At 44.8% G+C, this 19,858-nt stretch overlaps 1 protein-coding gene across 4 annotated transcripts in view; it reads left to right on the top strand.

Moving 5' to 3' along the window:
• Positions 1-18,290, top strand: part of ap2b1 (adaptor related protein complex 2 subunit beta 1) — a 30,461-nt gene extending 12,171 nt beyond the window's left edge. Inside the window, exons 14-21 of one of the 4 annotated variants that reach the window (XM_030792433.1) lie at positions 2,833-2,874; positions 3,583-3,729; positions 5,204-5,349; positions 5,634-5,763; positions 9,025-9,109; positions 9,274-9,360; positions 14,685-14,839; positions 18,195-18,290. In XM_030792433.1, the coding sequence (XP_030648293.1) occupies positions 2,833-2,874; positions 3,583-3,729; positions 5,204-5,349; positions 5,634-5,763; positions 9,025-9,109; positions 9,274-9,360; positions 14,685-14,839; positions 18,195-18,269 (867 nt within the window). In that variant the 3' untranslated portion in view covers positions 18,270-18,290. Of the gene's footprint in view, positions 1-2,832; positions 2,879-3,582; positions 3,730-5,203; positions 5,350-5,633; positions 5,764-9,024; positions 9,110-9,273; positions 9,361-14,684; positions 14,840-18,194 lie in introns of all 4 variants that reach the window. The other 3 variants (XM_030792434.1, XM_030792436.1, XM_030792435.1) reach the window with 3 other exon arrangements.
• Positions 18,291-19,858: the final 1,568 nt, after the last annotated feature.

Genomic DNA, 19,858 nt, shown 5'->3' with positions numbered 1-19,858 from the left:
CATTCTGGGGGGGAGGAGGGGATACAGAGTGTTTTATATCTGCCTAGCGCAGGTGCTCCAGCTCACATCCATTTGCCTGGGAAAAAAAAAAAAATTATCTGTCCCACAGTGAGTGCCCGCCGATAACACGCTCAGGGACTCAAAGGGGCCCAAGAACCATCTCCTCGTGGGTACACATCTGGGGTTTCTATGTTGGAGAGTCTGGATTGGAGTTTCGGTTCATTTATGCAGAGCACTGGGTGTGTTCTGCTGATACCTTGCTGAGCTGAGCTGTCTTAGATCAGCACTGCTGCATTAACCATGAAGTTTCAGACCCTGTTAAAGGTGGAATAATGGACATGGATTTGGCTTCAGATTAAATGTATGATGTGGAATGGATGTTTACCCGCAGTGAAACCAGTTGTGACTGATATTGGCCAGTGGTTTCCAGTTGGGTTTTGGAACTGTCTGAAGACACTTTTGATTGATACCCCGTACCTCAATATATAGCTTCATCTTCCTTTGTGAGTTTTCGCAGATTTGAGTTTTGGGTATTTAGAACTTGGTCCACTGAATATTTTAATAAGGGGATAACAGAAAGAAAAGGAGAGAAAAGAAAAAAACAAGGTTTGAATTTTCAGTCGTACTTTTCTAGTCTGTTAGTAAAGTTTGATAAAAAGTGGGTTTCAGCACAGCCAAGGAGTTGTTTAAAAAAAAAAAAAAAATGTCAAAATGTATTTCTTTTGCCCTCTCTCTCTCTCTCTCTCTCTCTCTCTCTCTCCCCCCCCCCTCTCCTCTCCACTGTGCCAAATCCAGCACTGTGTGTTTTACCAAAGACCTCAGTAATGAGAGAGAGAGCCCATCCATTCCCGCAAGGTCGGAGAAAAGATTCACAGAGTGCGGGGGGGGGGGGGGGGGGGGGGGGGGGGGGGTGGCGTGGCGTAGTCGGCAGCCAGAGGGCTGCATTTAAAAAAAAAACAAAAAAAAAAAAACCGACCTCCTTACACTGTCCACTGTTCATTCAGGCTGAACTTACCGCCTGCTGGCAGGCTAAACGCCGGCGCACACACCAGCACTGAAGGACCAGGTCACATCTCTGGATGTGTTTCTACACTAGAGTTCTCATTAAGGAGACCAGGGCTGCGTCGGTGCTCCATCTCTCGTGTTACTAAGAGCTAAAAAAAAAAAATAGAATAGTTCACTTAAAAATTGCACTGTTTTGACTTTTACCATTTTGTGTCTTTAAAAGCTTTTTTTTTTTTTTGCCTGTTTTTTTTTTTCTGGATTTGAGAGTAACTGGAGCTTTGTAAGTGAAAGCCGCTCTTTAGAGTTAAGCTTTATGCCTCGTAACATAATATGGCAAAGCAGGAGCAGACTGAACCCACACGCTTCAGTCTGTGAAGGGAAAAGATTTGACTGTCGATTTCCCCGGCGGTTTGTCGTTCCTCGCCCGAGGGCACCGCTTTCACCCCCATTTCAGCTGACCTGTACGTGCCCCTGGTCTGTGTCCAAAAGGTATAAAACTGTTTTATTCAGCTCATTTTTTTCACTGCCAGGGTCAAGATGACAAACTGCTGTGGAGTCCATTCAGTATCACATACAAGCCATACAGACAGGCGTTTGAGTCAGGTCATCACCTCACAGATGGAATATAGTCTTGTGATGCACTTCTTGTCAAACCGCACCTTGGTCATGAATTCAAGTTATTAGTTACAGAAGAATGTACCAGAGAAAAATCGATCTACGAATTTCTGGGGATAGCTAGAAATGTTTCTCTTACTTTGCAATGATAAAGAAATGAAGAAAACAAAGCAAAACCTTCACTGAAAACAACCAACATGAAATTTACGGTAGTTGTTTTTGGAGTTTAATGTGCATTGCATCAGATCAATACTAACTCACAAAAACCTCTTTTCTTCTTTTTTTTTTTTTCAAAAACACCACTAACAGGAAATGGCTGAAGCATATAAGCTCTTGCTTTTTTTTTAATTTTTGTATATATTTTTTTTCACGGCCTTTATGTTGAATGTCAAAGCACAGCTTCAGTTCTCACTTACCGTGGCCACTGTCGACTTAACAGCCATCAGGGCTCAGAGGTGTTTCCGGTTCCTTCTCTCATTCCCCTCTGTAAACCTCATCAAATCTTGCTATCAACGCTGTCGCATCTAAAGTAGAGTTAACAGCATTCAGTTCTATTCAATCAAGTTTTATTCAAAGTGGGTAAGAAAAAAAAACCTCCCTTGAGCTACCAAAAGGAAAGAAACCTGAAGTGAACCACAGCCTCCCAGAAGCGAGGGAGGCATTCCCCTCTTGCTTGCTTTAGGATGTCAATTGACTTCTTTGGATGAAGGAGACACATGGCGCTGGGGGGGGGGGGGGGGGGGGGGGGGGGGGGGGGGGGGGGGGGGGGGGGGGCTTTACACACAGTGTCAGAGGCACTTGCTGACATTTTGATGGCATTAACAGTTACTGTGGTGCTTAGAGGGTAGGGTTGGATAGGATAAAGTTTGACACAAACCCCTTGCTAAGGCCAGCGATAGTTCCTTTGCCTCTTGGCAGACACACAAGACAGGTTTTTACAGTGATTTGTCGCATTGCATTACCGACAGGCCTCTGGTATCACGTAGGCTTGTTAGAGTAATGAACATGTGCGTCTGTGCCTCAGTTTTGTGTTTTATTGTTTGAAATTCGAAAGATTGTTCTTTTTGGCGAATCACTGGGATTGCTGTTGATGGAGCCAGGATGCTAAGCTCTCTCTCTCTCTCTCTCTCTCTCTCTCTCTCTCTCTCTCTCTCTCTCTCTCTCTCCCTCTCTCTCTGGTTCTGGACATGGGTCTTCTCCTGTGTTCTATAGCTCGGAGGAGACCTGGGAGGAGGTGTTGGTGGAAGTCCTGCAGTAAGTGAGCCCTTCCCTACCGTTTGCTTGCTCTTGCTCTTGCTCTTCCGCCTGCGTTTGCACTTTTTCAGTTTGCACGCTTTCAGCTCAATGTTCAACCCACAGGTTCTGCAGTCAGCTCCTTAGATTAACACCTTCTTTTCTCTCTCTTTATTTTTTTTTTCTTTTTTTTGAGCTTTTCTGCATATGGGATTCTGTGCTTTGTCTTACCATGCATGACTTTCCTTTTAGATCAAGGTTGTCGTCATACCGTGTTGGCTTTGGAACACGCAAAGAAGGTTAACGTTAGCCATTTTCCAAGGCAAGCGGGATCTGCGGTGATCTTAGAGATTCATCGCCAGACTCAGAAATGTAGCTTTGGCCATCAGAGCTGTCACGTTTGTCTTTAGCTCTTGAATAACGACTCAAACAGATTGAGTTAAAAGCTAAAAGCTCATTCTCATTTTGTGTCTTTGTGTAATTTTATTTGCGTCGGTGATTCTCCACAGGCTTCCGCAGTAGCTCACTAGACGTAACCTCGTGTACTTTTGATGCATCTTCACAGTGATGCATCAAGAGAAAATATAGAGAAGAATAACCTGTGTGCATATATATATATATATATTTTTTTTTTTTTTTTTTTTTTTTTCCATTTTCCTTTCTGACTTTCATAGAGATGTGGAGGAGTTAAAACCCATGCCTGTGGTTCTGTGTGTTTGAAAAACGCAGGTTGGACAGAACTTCATTCCCTCGTCAGTGCCAAACACTTTTGCCCCATCCCCCACCCCAGCAGCCCTGAGCAGCGGGTTAAACGACCTGTTTGAACTGTCCACAGGCATGGCCATCAGCACGGGGGGACATGTCATGCCCAAAACGGTGAGGACCAATCATGACACACGCACACGCACACACACGCGCCTCTCATAGGTCAGGTAAGGGAGTAACGACACCAGAGGAATATTCTGTATCTGGAAAAAAAAAAGAGCTTTTTTCCAACCTCTTCCTCAGGCACTCTGAGCCGTTCAACTTGTTTGTTTGATCCTCAGATTAACCTTAAGCGTTTAGGGTTGGATCCTCAGATTAACATTAACTGTTTAGGGTTTGATTCTCACACTAACCGTAAGCGTTTAGGGTTTTGATGTTTTGTTGACTAATATGAGTCAGCTGTAATTATAGGTCTCGGTGAGTCATAAACAGGCTGCATGTACTTGTAGTAAAAATTGATCTAAAAAAAAAAAACAACAGAAACAATAACAAAAACACATTTATTTTTATGTTTTCCAACAAAAGCCCACCGCTGATAGTTTGGTATTTTGTGAGCATTGTGTTCATTTGATCCGGTCCTCGTTATTATGTTGATAGCTGGCTGTGACAGGCGCACACTGGGATTGGTGTGTGTACTTTTCGCATTAGATGTTCAGTGTGCACTCTCTTTTGTTTTTTTTTTTCCATTGCAAACCGATACTAAGGAAATGAAATTAATATGGTGCATTACATTTGAATGGTCACAGCTAATGTGACGCTGCATCTACTGATATTTATTTATGGCCCATCTGGTGCAGTTCGAATGAGCGTGACACTTTTGAAACGCACCCTTACGACGTCTTTTGAAATACCTCATTATTGACTGAACCCAGACATTTGCCTAGTTTGAGAACAAAACCGCACCGTGGCCACCATTACAAACAGATTCTCAATTTGTTCTCATAGTACCGCACTCACACCCCGTTAATGCAGAAACCTAAATTTGGCAACGACGAATGGACAGGCCCGTGAGAGAACAGACTTCCCGACAACCCTGTTAATAACACTCCCGTCAGTTACAGCCAGCGACTGCAGCTAAGAATTCTGGGTCGAAAAAAAAGTAAAGGCAGAACGCCACGAGCGTCTTAAGAGCCCTTTCAATGGGGCGTATTTCTGTCTCTCCCATGGCACCTCCCTGTATCTTATTTTATCTTTCTGTCTTTCTCTACCTACATTCATCCTTTTATCTGAGCCTCCGTCCTGTATCCAGCATCTCATCTGCGCTGGGACGTGGGATTCTTGCCAGCGGAATCATTTTTAGATTCGGTGGGGGGTGGGGGGAGCGTACCAGTCAGAGAGGGAACAATACCGGTCCGCGTTGTTGTTTTGCTCAGGCGGAATATTAGATATTAATATTGAGGGACTGGACTGGGAGACTCTCTGTCTTTGTACGGTTCTGTTTGCATAATTATGAGATGTAAACACTGATAAACCCAGAGCTAGTCACGTCTCCCCTTTAGCCCCTGTCTGACAAGCCGGAGAGGAGCGCGTGACGCGAGTTTTAGAAAACGCCGGAGCCGAGCTGACTTTTTGCCTGGCGTTTCAGGTGTGGTTGCCAGCCGTCAAAGCCAAAGGGTTGGAGATTTCCGGAACCTTTTCCCGTCGCCAGGGTCACATGTACATGGACATGAGCTTCACCAACAAAGCTCTGCAGCACATGACTGACTTCGCTATCCAGTTTAACAAGAACAGGTGAGTCAGGGTTTCTCTGGCCAGCGTCCCTGAGACCTGTTCAAACACACAAAGAACCATCTGGTTCACATTCAGCTCATACACACACACACACATGCAAAATAAATCACCATTACATTTTAGAGCCGTCAGTTATGATCAAATGAGAATACAAAAAAAACTGAACTCTGAAAAAGTAAGGGTTGAAAATGACAGTGCATGAGTAGTGAGTAATAACGATGGATGCTTTTATTTTGTTTTGTTTTGTTTTGTTTTTGTTTTTGTTTTTGTTTTCTGCTGTGAAGTTTCGGAGTGATCCCCACCACACCTTTACCCATCCACACTCCGCTGATGCCCAACCAGAGCATCGACATCTCCCTCCCACTCAACACCATTGGCCCCGTCATGAAGATGGACCCGCTCAATAACCTACAGGTATACACACACACACACTCCTCACATACACACTTACAGTCTCACACACACACACAGACTCTCTCTCACACACTCACACATACTCTCTCTCACACACTCACACATACACACACCTAAATACACTTATACGCACATGTATACACATACTCACACACACACTCTCATCCACACACTTACATGGTACACACTGACACACTGATTTCAGTGTCTGATCCACTTCTGCCCACTCCAACGCTTCACACACACACACACACTCATACACACACACATTTCCACTCTTGCCTGCCGAGCGGTTCACTTGAAAATCTCCATATATAGTACCTAGTGCTTCGAAAACATTGGAAAGCGTACTTGGCTGTGCTCAGGGTTCTACAGCTGCGACTGGAAAAATTTTCGGCTTTCAAACTTGAGAGAGGTTCCCCTCTCTTAAGATGATGGAGAGCGGTGCCTGGGGGGGGGGAGGGACGATCCGGCGTGTCGGCGGCAGGGAGTTCTTCCTACGGTCTCATTTTGTCATAATCGTTTTTCAACTCACGCTGAGCCAACAAGTGCCAGTCCATTAATCGCCCCTCTTCAGTCATGAACTAATAAATCATTCAAATTAGACCGAGTGTCTGTGTGTATGCGTGTGTGTGCGTGTCTGTGCATACGTGTGTGTGTGCGCGTGTGTGTATGTACGTGTGTGTGTGTGGGAGGCTGTGCCGCACATTCGGATACCCCCCCCCCCCCCATAAAACAGACTGACTGTGTGACATGCCAGCCAGTGTCTCTCTCTAGTGTGCTACTACAGCTCCTCCATTAGTCTCGCCACGACATCGTCAGAGTTTTGTCTTTTATTTAGTTTATTGACTCAGAAAATGAGGAAGCTTTTTCGCGAGGACGTCTGACTGGGAGAGAGCCCCAGACACGCTTCACACGCTGTGTGTCTGACTCAGGGTCTTTAGCCTCCAGCCCTGTAATGGTCCATCTTATTCTGTCCTTTCTCTCTCTCTCTCTCTCTCTGTCAGACTCTTATCTCTCCCCCTGCCTTTCTATCTATCTCTCTCTCTCTTCTTTTTTTTTCTCCTCTCAGATGCCCTCTGTTGCAGTCTCTCACTCTTGCTGTCTCTCTTTTTCTCTTTCACTGTCTCTCTCTTTTTTCTGTCTTCCAGACTTTCTCTTTTTCTCTCTCTCGCACTTTGTCTCTCTCTCGCTCTCTGTCTCTCTCTCCCTCTCTCTCTCTCTCTCTCTCTCTGTCTCTCTCTCTCTCTCTGTGTGAGGTGAGACAGTTTGAGTGATGCTAGCATCTGCCTGCTCTGAGCAGTAAACAGAACTCCAGCAGAGTGTGTTTATGACTTCCTGAGCTAAAGAGGCTGCAGAAGCACACAGGCCGCGGGCTGTCACCGCTCCGCCTCTCCTCTGACAGCAGCCCACACATAGCCCTCATTACCAAAGACGACCCACCGAAAAAAAACGCGTTTGTTTTTCTTTCTTTTTTTTTCTTACAGCTTAACAGCTGTAGCTCACTTAAGAAAGATGTCTCTGTGGGCTTGAAATGTTTGCCTAAGACTTTCCTAAGGAATGCAGAGACTTGTTCACTTTACCTCTCAAACAACAGGAACTCAAAAACAGGCTCAGAAAAAAAAAAAAAAAACCCAACAGTTTGGAGATTTAAGAGTTTGAAAGTGGATTTTACGGCCGTTTAAACAAGGGCATGGTTGGATGACTCGAGGGCAACGCCGGTCGTCCCCCCCCCACCCCCCCCCCCCCCCCCCCCCAAAAAACCGCTGCGTCTCTCTGCTGCCCTATTAGTCATCATGAGATTTCTCTTTCTGGACAAACTGGACCAGTCCTACAAATCAGACTGTGTATAGTGACAGAGAGCAGGTTTAATGAGAGACTTATTGAGCTGCTTTCCCAGACTGATCTGGTCCTGGATTGAGACTTTAAAAATCACCTCAGAGAGCGCTAGCACGGGACTAACTTTGCTCCCTGCGCGTGAAACGGTCGGGAACAGTTTAATGTGAAAACCGTGTCACGGCGTCGGAACGCTGTCAGACGTCCTGCCGTCGCGAACCCCACCGCCGTCCCTCGTCCCTCTGCTGTCTGCGTCTCGGGAGTTTCAGATACTGCCGAGTCTAATCAGACGCGCCGTGTTCACGAGTGCAAGCCTCACACACTGGGATGCTGAGTGCTCTAATCAGGATAATTCTCTCTGCGCACCAGACAAGCAACCCCACACGCGCCGCCATCAACCCTTTATTGTGCTCAGACAGCAACAGCATCCAGCGTGGCAGCACTCAGAGCCAAAATCCTCTTTTATGGACTTTTTCTCTGCATCACCCACTGCCGTTTGTTTGTTTTTTTTTTTATGTCTCGACTTAAGATTTGGTGTGGTTTTGAATACCCCCCACCCCTCACACACACACACACACACACACACACACACTCTCTGTCAGTCGTTCCAGTTAGTGACGGGGTGCACCTCAGTGGGGGAAAAAGAGAGTGAGAGAGTAAGTGAAGAAAGTTAAAGTAGAGAAGTAGGTCACGGAGCAGCTTACGCCTTGGGGTGAGACCAGCGTTTTCACAAGGAGCTTTGAGCCCCGTGCCCGCCCGCCCACCCGGCACATCGGTCGTAACATCCGCGTCCGCCGCACAGGGAGACGCGAGACATCCGAGAGGGTGCAGGCGACACGAGAGAACGGTCGAGTCAGAGCCACGGGGCGGAGGGGCTTAGGTTAACTCTGACTGACTGCTGTCAACCCAGCCCAGAGAGACGGTATAGAGCGGCGCTGAAAAGCAGCGAAGACCAGAACGGCTCTGAACCCCCCAAAACATCGGCCTGGATCCGCCGTCGGTCAAAAACGATGGGGTCGGTCTCTGCCCTCCCGTCGACCGTAACGCGCCGCTCTGCCTTTTCACCTTGAAAAGAAAAAAAAAAAGGGTCGAGAAACAGAAAGAACACCAGAGTTCTTGGAAATGAACATTTTCCAATGACAAGAAAATTGCGTAGACAAACGGCAGCGCAAGGCCAATCTCAAATTCGTCTATTTAGCTATTCCTTTTTTTTTTTTTTGTCTCCACACTTGTTTCTCTGTTTCTCTCTCTGTTTTGACTTGACCTTTAAGTCATTTCACGCAGACGGTCGTTCACAAAAGTGCAAGCCTTTGTAAATGCAGTCAGACACCAGGAGGCCTGTTGACGCAGAAATGTTATAGATGTTATAGCTGACATATCGCTGATTTACACACACACACACACACTGCTGTTTCTCCGCTACAGGTCGCCGTGAAAAACAACATCGACGTCTTCTACTTCAGCTGCCTCATTCCACTCAACGTCTTCTTCGTGGAGGACGGCAAAATGGGTAGGAGCCGCCCCCCCCCCCCCCCCCCCCCCCCCCCCCCCAAAAACCTTGACTGTCATATGTGGTAACCAAGGCCAGTACTCTCTTACCGTGGCCTTGTCCTCTGGCCATGTGACTTTAATCCTCTCCTTTTTTTGTTTGTTTGTTTTGTTTTACCTCCACAGAGCGTCAGGTCTTCCTCGCCACCTGGAAAGACATTCCCAATGAGAATGAGCTGCAGTACCAGATTAAGGAGTGCCACTTAAACGCAGGTAGGACTCTCACGCAGCCGCGCCGTCAAATGGGCACACACACACACAGAGCAGTGCATGGGCACACACACAGAGCAGTGCATGGGCACACACACACACACAGAGCAGTGCATGGGCCCAGGTGTGGGCATGTTGTTGTATGTTAGTCGTGTTATTTTAATGAAGAGACCTGTGGTGTCTCAGAGGACCTGCACAGCCGTATGTTATTACAGTCGGTCAAGTGAAGACGTGTTTTTAAGAGAAGCTTTGGGCTACACATGTGTCGCAGCCTTTGGTTGACTTTCAACCAAAAAAAACATTCTCTGTATTGTGTAAGTGTTGTGTTAGGGGAGTAAAGTAAACTTAAGCAAGCGTGCGTGCGTGTTGTGTGTGTTGCATGCGAGTATGTCTGGATGTGTTTGTGTGTGCGTGTGTGTGTGTGTGTGTGATCAGCCGAAGGCTGTTTGGCTTTTCATGGGGTCAGAGCCTTGAGTCGTGAGTCATTATTTTGTGACGTGTGTCATACACAAACTAAAATAAATGAAAGTCATCTGAATTTTTAAACAACTGAATGTAGTGTTGAAATGAATTTTGAATAGGCTCGGGAATGAATCAGAGACTTTTGTGCATGGGTTTATTCTCCATGACTGACGCTCTACAGTTTTATGGGAAGAATTTGTTTCTCAGAAATGTGACTTCATTTGTTTCACAGTCATTATTCAGCGTTAATTATTTAGTCCTTTTCTCTTTTTTTTTGTTGTTTTGCTTTTGCTTTTGGTTTTGAAGAAGACGTAGGGAATGTAATTTGATGTCGCTGAGATGCAAATGGAAAAGAGAACAGGTCCTACCACAGCCTCACAGTTTCCTCAGATAGACTCATCACAGTCCTGTTCTCTATTCATCCACCTACAGACAATTTACTGTAGAAGCGTGAGACAGAGAGAGAGAGAGAGAGAGAGGGAAGGTGGGGGGCAGGGGGTGGGGGGGGGGTGTCTGAGGAGAACGGGGAGGTAGAGGGTTTGACTCAGAGTCATCAGATGAATCAGGATGTCTCCTGTCTGTCTCTCCTCTGACACAGACACAGTCTGGTATTATGTATTTTAAGCTGTGAAACACACACACACACACACCCGCCCCCCTCACCCCCACACACATACACACCCCCCACATACACACCCCACACACACACACACAGCATGCACACACAGAACATACACGTGCATATACTCTTAGCATCACATCATAGAGGCAGAAACTATCTACCCCCACCCACGTAAACACACACACACACGCACGAACACGCACACACACACACACACACACACACACGGTAGTGATCCTCCGTATCTCTGTTTTCACATTTCTGAAATATCCGTTTCAGTCGAGGTTTATTTCTGAAATATCCGTTTCAGTCGAGGTTTATTTCTGAATTATCCGTTTCAGTCGAGGTTTATTTCTGAAATATCCGTTTCAGTCGAGGTTTATTTCTGAAATATCCGTTTCAGTCGAGGTTTATTTCTGAAATGTCCGTTTCAGTCGAGGTTTATTTCTGAATTATCCGTTTCAGTCGAGGTTTATTTCTGAAATATCCGTTTCAGTCGAGGTTTATTTCTGAAATATCCGTTTCAGTCGAGGTTTATTTCTGAAATGTCCGTTTCAGTCGAGGTTTATTTCTGAAATGTCCGTTTCAGTCGAGGTTTATTTCTGAAATGTCCGTTTCAGTCGAGGTTTATTTCTGAAATGTCCGTTTCAGTCGAGGTTTATTTCTGAAATGTCCGTTTCAGTCGAGGTTTATTTCTGAAATGCCCGTTTCAGTCGAGGTTTATTTCTGAAATGCCCGTTTCAGTCGAGGTTTATTTCTGAAATGCCCGTTTCAGTCGAGGTTTATTTCTGAAATGCCCGTTTCAGTCGAGGTTTATTTCTGAAATGTCCGTTTCAGTCGAGGTTTATTTCTGAAATGTCCGTTTCAGTCGAGGTTTATTTCTGAAATGTCCGTTTCAGTCGAGGTTTATTTCTGAAATGTCCGTTTCAGTCGAGGTTTATTTCTGAAATGTCCGTTTCAGTCGAGGTTTATTTCTGAAATGTCCGTTTCGGTCGAGGTTTATTTCTGAAATGTCCGTTTCGGTCGAGGTTTATTTGTGGCACAGGGAGAACAGAGTGAGTCTGGAGAGCTGTAGGCAGGAAATGCTCAGGGAAAGATAAGGGTATTGAAACAAGGAGTACTTTCATGGCAGGCCTGATCTTTGTGGTTGGTTACCTTGTAGTTCTTTTGACCCTGTGTGCGAGTGCATCCATGTGCATATGCCTTTCGTGTGTGTGTGTGTGTGTGTGTGTGTCCACGCTGAAAAAGTTGGCATGGCTTCAATGTCAGTGCAGAGAGCTTAGAAAAAGTCATGCAGGGGCAGATTTTTCACTGGCTTTGTTTTCATTTGTTCCACCTCATCATTTGCAAATCAGGATTCACTGAATTGTAAGACAGAATGTACTCTGTGTTAGGGGTTTTTTTTTATGCCGCTTTCATGTCTGACTTTGCCCTGTGTTAATGAGGAAAACGCTTCAAAACAGCTTTGGCTTTTGGAAAGGCGGGTGGGTTCCTGCATTTGTGAGGGAGTTTATTCTGGCCATCTCCAAATAAAATAGAAATACAAGTTCTCAGCCCCAATGACACTTTCACCTGTTCTCTCTTTTTTTTTTTTTTTTTTTTTTAATTCTCTGTTGTGTCTTGCTGCATACGGACATAAACATTATGATCACTGGTTAAAGGTTTTTTGTTTGTTTGTTTGTTGTTGGTTTTTTTTTTACGCTTTCACATTGTCTGCTTATCTTTCACATGGATCCTCCTCTTTTTTTCTTTATCGAAACTTTTTTTTTTTTTTTTTTTCCCAAACTCAGAATTGTTGGCCTGATTCTATATTTTCTCTGTTAACATCTACTACCCCTCCCCTCCCCTCCTGGCCTACCCCTAATTTATCATGATTTACCACAGTGTGGCATGTCTGTGCCCTCACAGCATTTACTGTAGAGGTGAATGAAGGTGACCAATCAGAGCGTTGCAGCCTCAGTGACCCCTCCCACAGACGAGCTGAGTGTACAGAGAGTCAGAGACTCTGTTCTTATCTGTTTCTCCATACACACACACACTCACAAGTACACACACACACTCACACTCGCATATGTACACACAAGCACAGACACACTCACACACACTCACTCTCTCACTATAGATTTTCACAGAGCTGCCTCACAGATGTGGTACCAGCAAGGGCTTGACTGCTCGAGAGCTCATGGGACCTGGAGATCCGTGTGTGTGTGTGTGTTGAAATGTGACAGAGACGAGCTTCAGATGACTGCTGCTATATTTTACTCTCCCTACACTTCACCCAAACCCCTACACTCTTCCACTGCCTGTCTCTGCTTCTGTTTCTTATCCATCTTTCTCTTTCTTTCTCTCTCTCACACTCTCTCCCTCACTCTCTCTCTCTCTCTCGCTCTCTCTCTCACTCTCTCTCTCTCTCACACTCTCACTTTCTCTTATACTCTCTCTCTTTTTCTCTCTCACTCTCTCTCACACTGTCTCTCTCTTTTACTCTCTCTCTCTCTCTCTCTCTCTCTCTCTCTCATATGCTCTTTCTTTCCTCCCCCCCTGAGACACACACACTTGTCATGTTGTTCTTTTTCTGCTTGCCCATCTCTTCATGTTTTTCTCTTTTTGTTTGCTCTCTCTCTCTCTGTTTACATGCTCTCTGAAGTGCTCTGTCCAGTCCTGTGTCACATAACACAGGCAGTCTGCAATCCTCTTTCTGCCACTTCACTACTAAGGATCATGGAACTGCCTCAGACAGTCTGAGGGCTCAGGGTTGGTGTAGCTCTAGGTAGACAAGTAGGGTGTGTGTGTGTGTGTGTGTGAGGTGAGAGAGAGAGACACAGTAACAGAAGTGGTAGCTGTATTAACACACCAACATAACCATAGAGCATATTCTTAATGTCGTGTTTCAGTGGGATAGAGCATATTCTTAATGTCGTGTTTCAGTGGGATAGAGCATATTCTTAGTGTCGTGTTTCAGTGGGATAGAGCATATTCTTAGTGTCGTGTTTCAGTGGGATAGAGCATATTCTTAGTGTCGTGTTTCAGTGGGATAGAGCATATTCTTAGTGTCGTGTTTCAGTGGGATAGAGCATATTCTTAGTGTCGTGTTTCAGTGGGATAGAGCATATTCTTAATGTCGTGTTTCAGTGGGATAGAGCATATTCTTAATGTCGTGTTTCAGTGGGATAGAGCATATTCTTAATGTCGTGTTTCAGTGGGATAGAGCATATTCTTAATGTCGTGTTTCAGTGGGATAGAGCATATTCTTAGTGTCGTGTTTCAGTGGGATAGAGCATATTCTTAGTGTCGTGTTTCAGTGGGATAGAGCATATTCTTAGTGTCGTGTTTCAGTGGGATAGAGCATATTCTTAGTGTCGTGTTTCAGTGGGATAGAGCATATTCTTAGTGTCGTGTTTCAGTGGGATAGAGCATATTCTTAATGTCGTGTTTCAGTGGGATAGAGCATATTCTTAGTGTCGTGTTTCAGTGGGATAGAGCATATTCTTAATGTCGTGTTTCAGTGGGATAGAGCATATTCTTAATGTCGTGTTTCAGTGGGATAGAGCATATTCTTAGTGTCGTGTTTCAGTGGGATAGAGCATATTCTTAGTGTCGTGTTTCAGTGGGATAGAGCATATTCTTAATGTCGTGTTTCAGTGGGATAGAGCATATTCTTAGTGTCGTGTTTCAGTGGGATAGAGCATATTCTTAGTGTCGTGTTTCAGTGGGGTCTTTTCCTCTGTTACACTTAGACCAAGTCTTTTTTTTTTTTTCTCCTTTGAAATTGAAGTGGAGGTTGAATGGTACTGTTTTTTCTTCAGTAAATCATTTTCATTTATGAATGATAGACTTACTATGCTGCAGGCAATGTTCTGTTCTCATTAAAACTTGCCATACTGATGAGAGAAGTAATGTTGACTTACATTTATTACAACTGTATGATTTTTTCCATTATGTCAAGAGTAATTGAGTCAAGAGTAACGGCTATCATCATCTAAAAAAAGCTTTCTTTCATTCTCAGCACTGTGGTAGAACGACCAAAGATTTTATGCACCAAATTCTTGGCCTGTTAAACTTAGTAAATTTATCAGATTAAAATGTTGCAGGTCACATGACCTGGTGTCAGACTTCCCTAACAGCAGCCCTGGTGTGTGTGGTCCGTGTGTGTGTGGTCCGTGTGTGTGTGGTGCGTGTGTGTGTGGTGCGTGTGTGTGTGGTGCGTGTGTGTGTATGTATGCACATTTCTCTGTCCTCGCAGACACGGTGTCAGGGAAACTGCAGAACAATAACATCTACACCATTGCCAAGAGGAACGTGGAGGGTCAGGACATGCTCTACCAGTCACTCAAACTCACCAACGGCATCTGGATACTGGCAGAGCTACGCATCCAACCTGGCAACCCCAACTACACGGTAACACACACACAGGACCACCACAAGACACACACACACACACATACACACGACCACCACAATATACACACACACACCCCCACCACCACTACCATCATCACACACACACACACACACACACACACACACATACACACTCTCTCTACCCTCAGAGATTACTCATTACAGCTGTATGTAAAAACTGTGTGTATGGCCATACCTGTTATTTACTCCTTCTGCAGTTAAAGTCTTTATAAGATTTTAGGCTACTGTTTAGTGAAAGGGGATCTGATTCATGTTGTAGTAGATGAAATACAGAGTGTTAATCAGGTATAAAATGCCAGTGTGTGTGTGATGCAGTATTGGGGGGGGGCGGTGCGGTGCTATTAAATTGTTAAATCTAGTCCTGTTTTTTTCTAGGCCACTGATTGAAAGGCAGGCCCTGTAGAGCTAAAATGCATGGTTAATCACAACATTCTCTCTGCCTCAGATTGTACAGCAGTGACTTTCACTTCACCACAAATCCCCTGTTTTTTATCACGCTCCACACATCTGGTGTCTGTGCAGAGTACTGAGACTGTATGGTCTATTTCTCTTCAAGGTCAAACCAGCTGTGAAAATACATATATATATATATATATATGTGTGTGTGTAAGGCACAGAGTTGGAACATACTGTTAAAGGAGTGTCTTTCAGGCTTCTAAGGTCACCCTTCCAAAGACGTACCAAGCATTCGTAAACACAACGTGACGTGTCTGTACACGACTGCAAAATTGACCCGATGTTTGTTTGTTTGTTTGTTTGTTTGTTTGTTTGGTTTTATGTTCACACGTGCCAAACCACTTCACTTTTCCCTTGCCACTGTGAAATACAGTGTGAACAGGGATTCGGTCAAATTCAGACTGGTGTCTGGATCAGGGTTTTTTTCCATTCGGTGATGGATCATAGTCGTTGAACTTAAGTGTTCTGCTGGATTTGCCGTGCCGTGTCCTCCGGAACGACTGAGAAGATTGAAAGGACCATAAACTAACTCAATAATACAGACGCAAACTAAACACAAAGCCATGATATTGATTTCCAGTCTTTTGTTTCTTATCCTCTCCCATCAAACAGGCTCTGATAGATGGTGCTGGGTCTTCTTAGCTCTTTCAAGCTTTAAACTCTTTGATTTTCATTCCGTCTTTCAAACTGTGTTTTTCTTTCTTTTTTTTTTTTGGTCTCTCTCCCTTCTCCCTCTCTTTCTCTATGTTCTTTCCTTTGGCTTTTAGAATTGCACTGCAGATGATCCTTTTTTTTGTTTTGGAGGTTTTTTTTTAAAATGTTTTTTTTTTATCCCTTTGGTTCGGTCTGATGGCGTGTTATGTAACGAGAGCTTTTGACGGGCCACAGACAGATCCGCAGATGGTACATCCTGGGTGCTGTGTTTTAAAAATGAGCTGAAGAGGTTTAAAACTTGAACTCTATGCAATATCGAGCTTTAAATAAATAAATAAATAAATGAACATAAATCCGTCCACAGTTTGAGCAGCTGACCGGCGAGGACGTGAAGTCGCCCCCTACCGTTAAGTGGCATTCACGAGGTCCTCGTCATTGTCACGGGGGTGAGGGGGGGGGGGGGGAGTTTAATTTAACACGGACAGCAAATTACCATAAAACAATTACCATGTCTTTTTCTCCCTCCACCGCCTGTGTGGCAGCTCGCTCTTCACATGTTGGCTTGAGCCCATCAGAAACCGTGAGGGTTGACAGTGAGAAATGCCATAACATTCAGTATTTAAAATGGCAGTGTTTTTTTTTTTCTCTCTCCTTTCGGTGAGGTGAACACAAAAGTGGTGAAAGACAGCCGAGTATCTGACATGGCCAGCAAAACAGCTCTGTGATGTTCTGTCATCCACTCACTGCTGCCGCCGCTGCTGCTGCTGCATCTCCACTGGAAAACAGGAGATGCACGTTACTGGGAAATAGGACAGGGAGTGTGTGTGTGGGGGGGTATTTGTGCATGTGTATGTGCCTGCATGCGTGTGTGTGTGAGTGAGGAAGAGACAGTGTATGCCTGTTTGTGTGTGTGTATATGTTCGTTTATGTGAGAGTGTGAGTGTGTGTGTTTGTATGAATGTGTGTGTTAGAGAGACAGAGAGAGAGTGCATGCCTGTGTGTGTGTTAGAGAGACAGAGAGAGAGTGCATGCCCGTGTGTGTGTGTGTGTGAGTGAGACAGAGAGAGTGCATGTCTGTGTGAGTGTGTGTGTGTGTGTGTACACACCCATCACTGAGTTGTTTGGTCTGTTAGCTCAGGAGCCTGACTAAAGGTATTAATCTGGCGATTAGCGCTGCCTTTTCTAAAACGATCCACACAGACAGGCCGTCCAGCCGCTGCGGCAGGGCTCCGTTACAGTCAGCCCCTGAAGAATCGGCCGCTCTGGCCCCACCACATGCCAGCACTTCCCTCATCGTTGATTTGAATGGGAATCCAGCCCTGCTGGTGGTGGCAGTAATAATGAAGGCTGTGCTTTGGACCCATCGTGGGCAGGCTCCACAGCAGGTGGGCTGGGTCCAGAGGCAAGAGAGGGAACAAAACAAGGAGCGCTCAGACCTGGCCCACTGCTAAGAGTCCTGGCACACCTGTTTCCCCGAGATTAATGGCCAACCAGAATAGCCCAGGTGACTCAAGAGTTCTGTCCCTCCGGACGTGAGAGAGTGCCTGGAAAAAAAACCTAAAACGCCGCCTGGCCGGCTCAGGGGCCCTAATCTAGCAACGCTTGTGTCCTGGCACGCAGAACACGTTTTAAATGGAAAACGTTGTGTTTGTGTGTTTGTTTGTTTGTTTGTTTAAGTAAAATGTGTTTGTTTAAAATACAGGCTTAAGTTTGTTCTATTTGAAAGTGAGAATGCACTGCAGGGACTCTTAGCCTGTTCTTCACTGACCTCCATTCATATCTCCAAGGACGAACTCTCTCTCTCTGTGTGTGTGTGTGTGTGTGTGTGCGCGCGTGTGTGTGTGTGCGCGCGGGTGTGTATGTGTGCGTGTGTGTGTGTGTGTATTACCATAACGTGTTGTGTTATGAACGGCCTTGTCTTTTGTTAGTCCTATGAGAAAAGACCAGAAACAGTGAAGAGATCCGTGGGAAGGCATCATTTAGACTTCCACTTTAAGACTTAAACACTCTCTCTCTCTGTGTCATCATGCACTATACATCCAAATGAACATATATGTGTATACATCCCATTTCATTCTGCGATCCTCCTGTGTGCTAAGGTACTTTTCTGAGTTGAAGGTTTTGCAGGAATAAGTTCAGATCTTCCTTTAGTCCAGACTGACTCATATTCTCTCTCTCTTTCTCCCTCTCTCTCTCTCTCCTTATTTTTTCTCCTTCACAGCTCTCTCTGAAGTGCCGGGCCCCAGAGGTGTCTCAGTACGTCTACCAGGTGTATGACGCCGTGCTGAAGAACTGAAACTCCCTCTGCCACTCTCTCTCAAGATACATCCACCACTCCTCTCTCTCTCTCTCTCTCTCTCTCTCTCAAGATACATCCACCACTCCTCTCTCTCTCTCTCTCTCTCTCTCTCTCTCTCTCTCTCTCAAGATACATCCACCACTCCTCTCTCTCTCCATCTCTCTCTCCACACACACATCCACCACTCCTCTCTCTCTTTCTCTCTCTCTCTCCACACACATCTACTCCTCTCTCTCTCTCTCCCGATACATTCCTCCCTCCCTCCTTTCTTGTCTTCTTTTCCTCATCTCCTTACTGTGCTGTGAGAGCAGAGGGCTGATACTAACATGTCTCTGCCTTTTTTTTTCTTTTCGTTTTTTCTTTTTTGTGGTGTACCCATTAATAGGTAGCAATTAACCATACAATTGTTGTTGGCTCTTTAATGCAAGACATGTATTCTGCCCATCAAAAGCAAGCTTCTTTATGTTGTCAGTGTGAGAGAAGTGTGCTTGGAAAATTAACTTTCTCTTGGGAAAAAAAAAAACCAAACAAACAAAAAAGGAAATGAAATGCTTTTCTATGTCCATGCATTCATTACCCATGATTCCTAGAAATGTATTGCTATTAATGTCTGTGTAATGAATATATTCTCATCACTTACCAGCACGCGCTCATGCCCTTGTCAACCTACTTGCCGTACCTGATCATTCCGAATCATTCCAGCAAAGGAGAATTTAAAGGTTTAAGAGATGTCTTTCCCAGAAACAGGTCTTAGTGTCAGTCTAGCCCAAGACAGTGGCTTAGTTTCACCGGCTCAGAGCTGATGTTCTGCTCTCTGACTGCAGGAAATGCACGTCTGAGCCAAAATGAAGGCAGATCAGAGGGCAAATAAACAAAATGCGGGAGGGTCGCGGGGGGGGGGGGGCACCTGAAGCGTCCGAGGACATAGTTTTACTCCAGTATTTCTTGTTATAAACACTCCAACGACACTGTAGTTGCAATTCTTAGACTGTGTACCTGTGACTTTAGAGCTGACTTCTATGTGTCGCCAGTTACATCATCCGTTCCCCCTTTATTCCATGTATTTCAGCTCTCTCCCCCATTTTATAAAGTTTATTACATTCCGCTTCAGGATCTTCACCTCTGTTCTCTCGTAAATGGATGAGTGACTGCTAATTTATGATTCATTCCAGTGTCTTTACAATGCTAAGCATTAAGATTTTTTTTATCTATATGTGTGCACTTTTTTTTTTTTTTTTGCGTAATTTTCACTCTTAAGCACATGATCTTGGATTTGTTCCTGAAGTGAAATGCAGCCAAGTGTGAAATATTGTAATGGTGAAGTGAAATGCAGCCAAGTGTGAAATATTGTAATGGTGAAAGTGAAGCAGAATTTGCTTCATTCCATGGTCTCCTAGCTCAGTGGTTTTGTGCAGTGATATGTAAGTGTGGTTTTGTTTTGGGGGTTTTTTTTAGACTGGCCCATTGAAACTATTATCTAAAAATAGTGTCCATCTGAGCTCTGTCCATCAACTCTTGTGTCTAAAATCATCAAATATTCACAGTTATTTAACTGTACAAATTTGGCCTTTTCTGAGTAATTCATG

This window comes from Chanos chanos, chromosome 15 (assembly GCF_902362185.1).
Source record: "Chanos chanos chromosome 15, fChaCha1.1, whole genome shotgun sequence".
In the NCBI taxonomy this organism is placed as follows: Eukaryota; Metazoa; Chordata; class Actinopteri; order Gonorynchiformes; family Chanidae; genus Chanos; species Chanos chanos.
The sequence above is the reverse complement of the archived record's forward strand: the minus strand, read 5'-3'. Positions and strand labels throughout refer to the sequence as shown.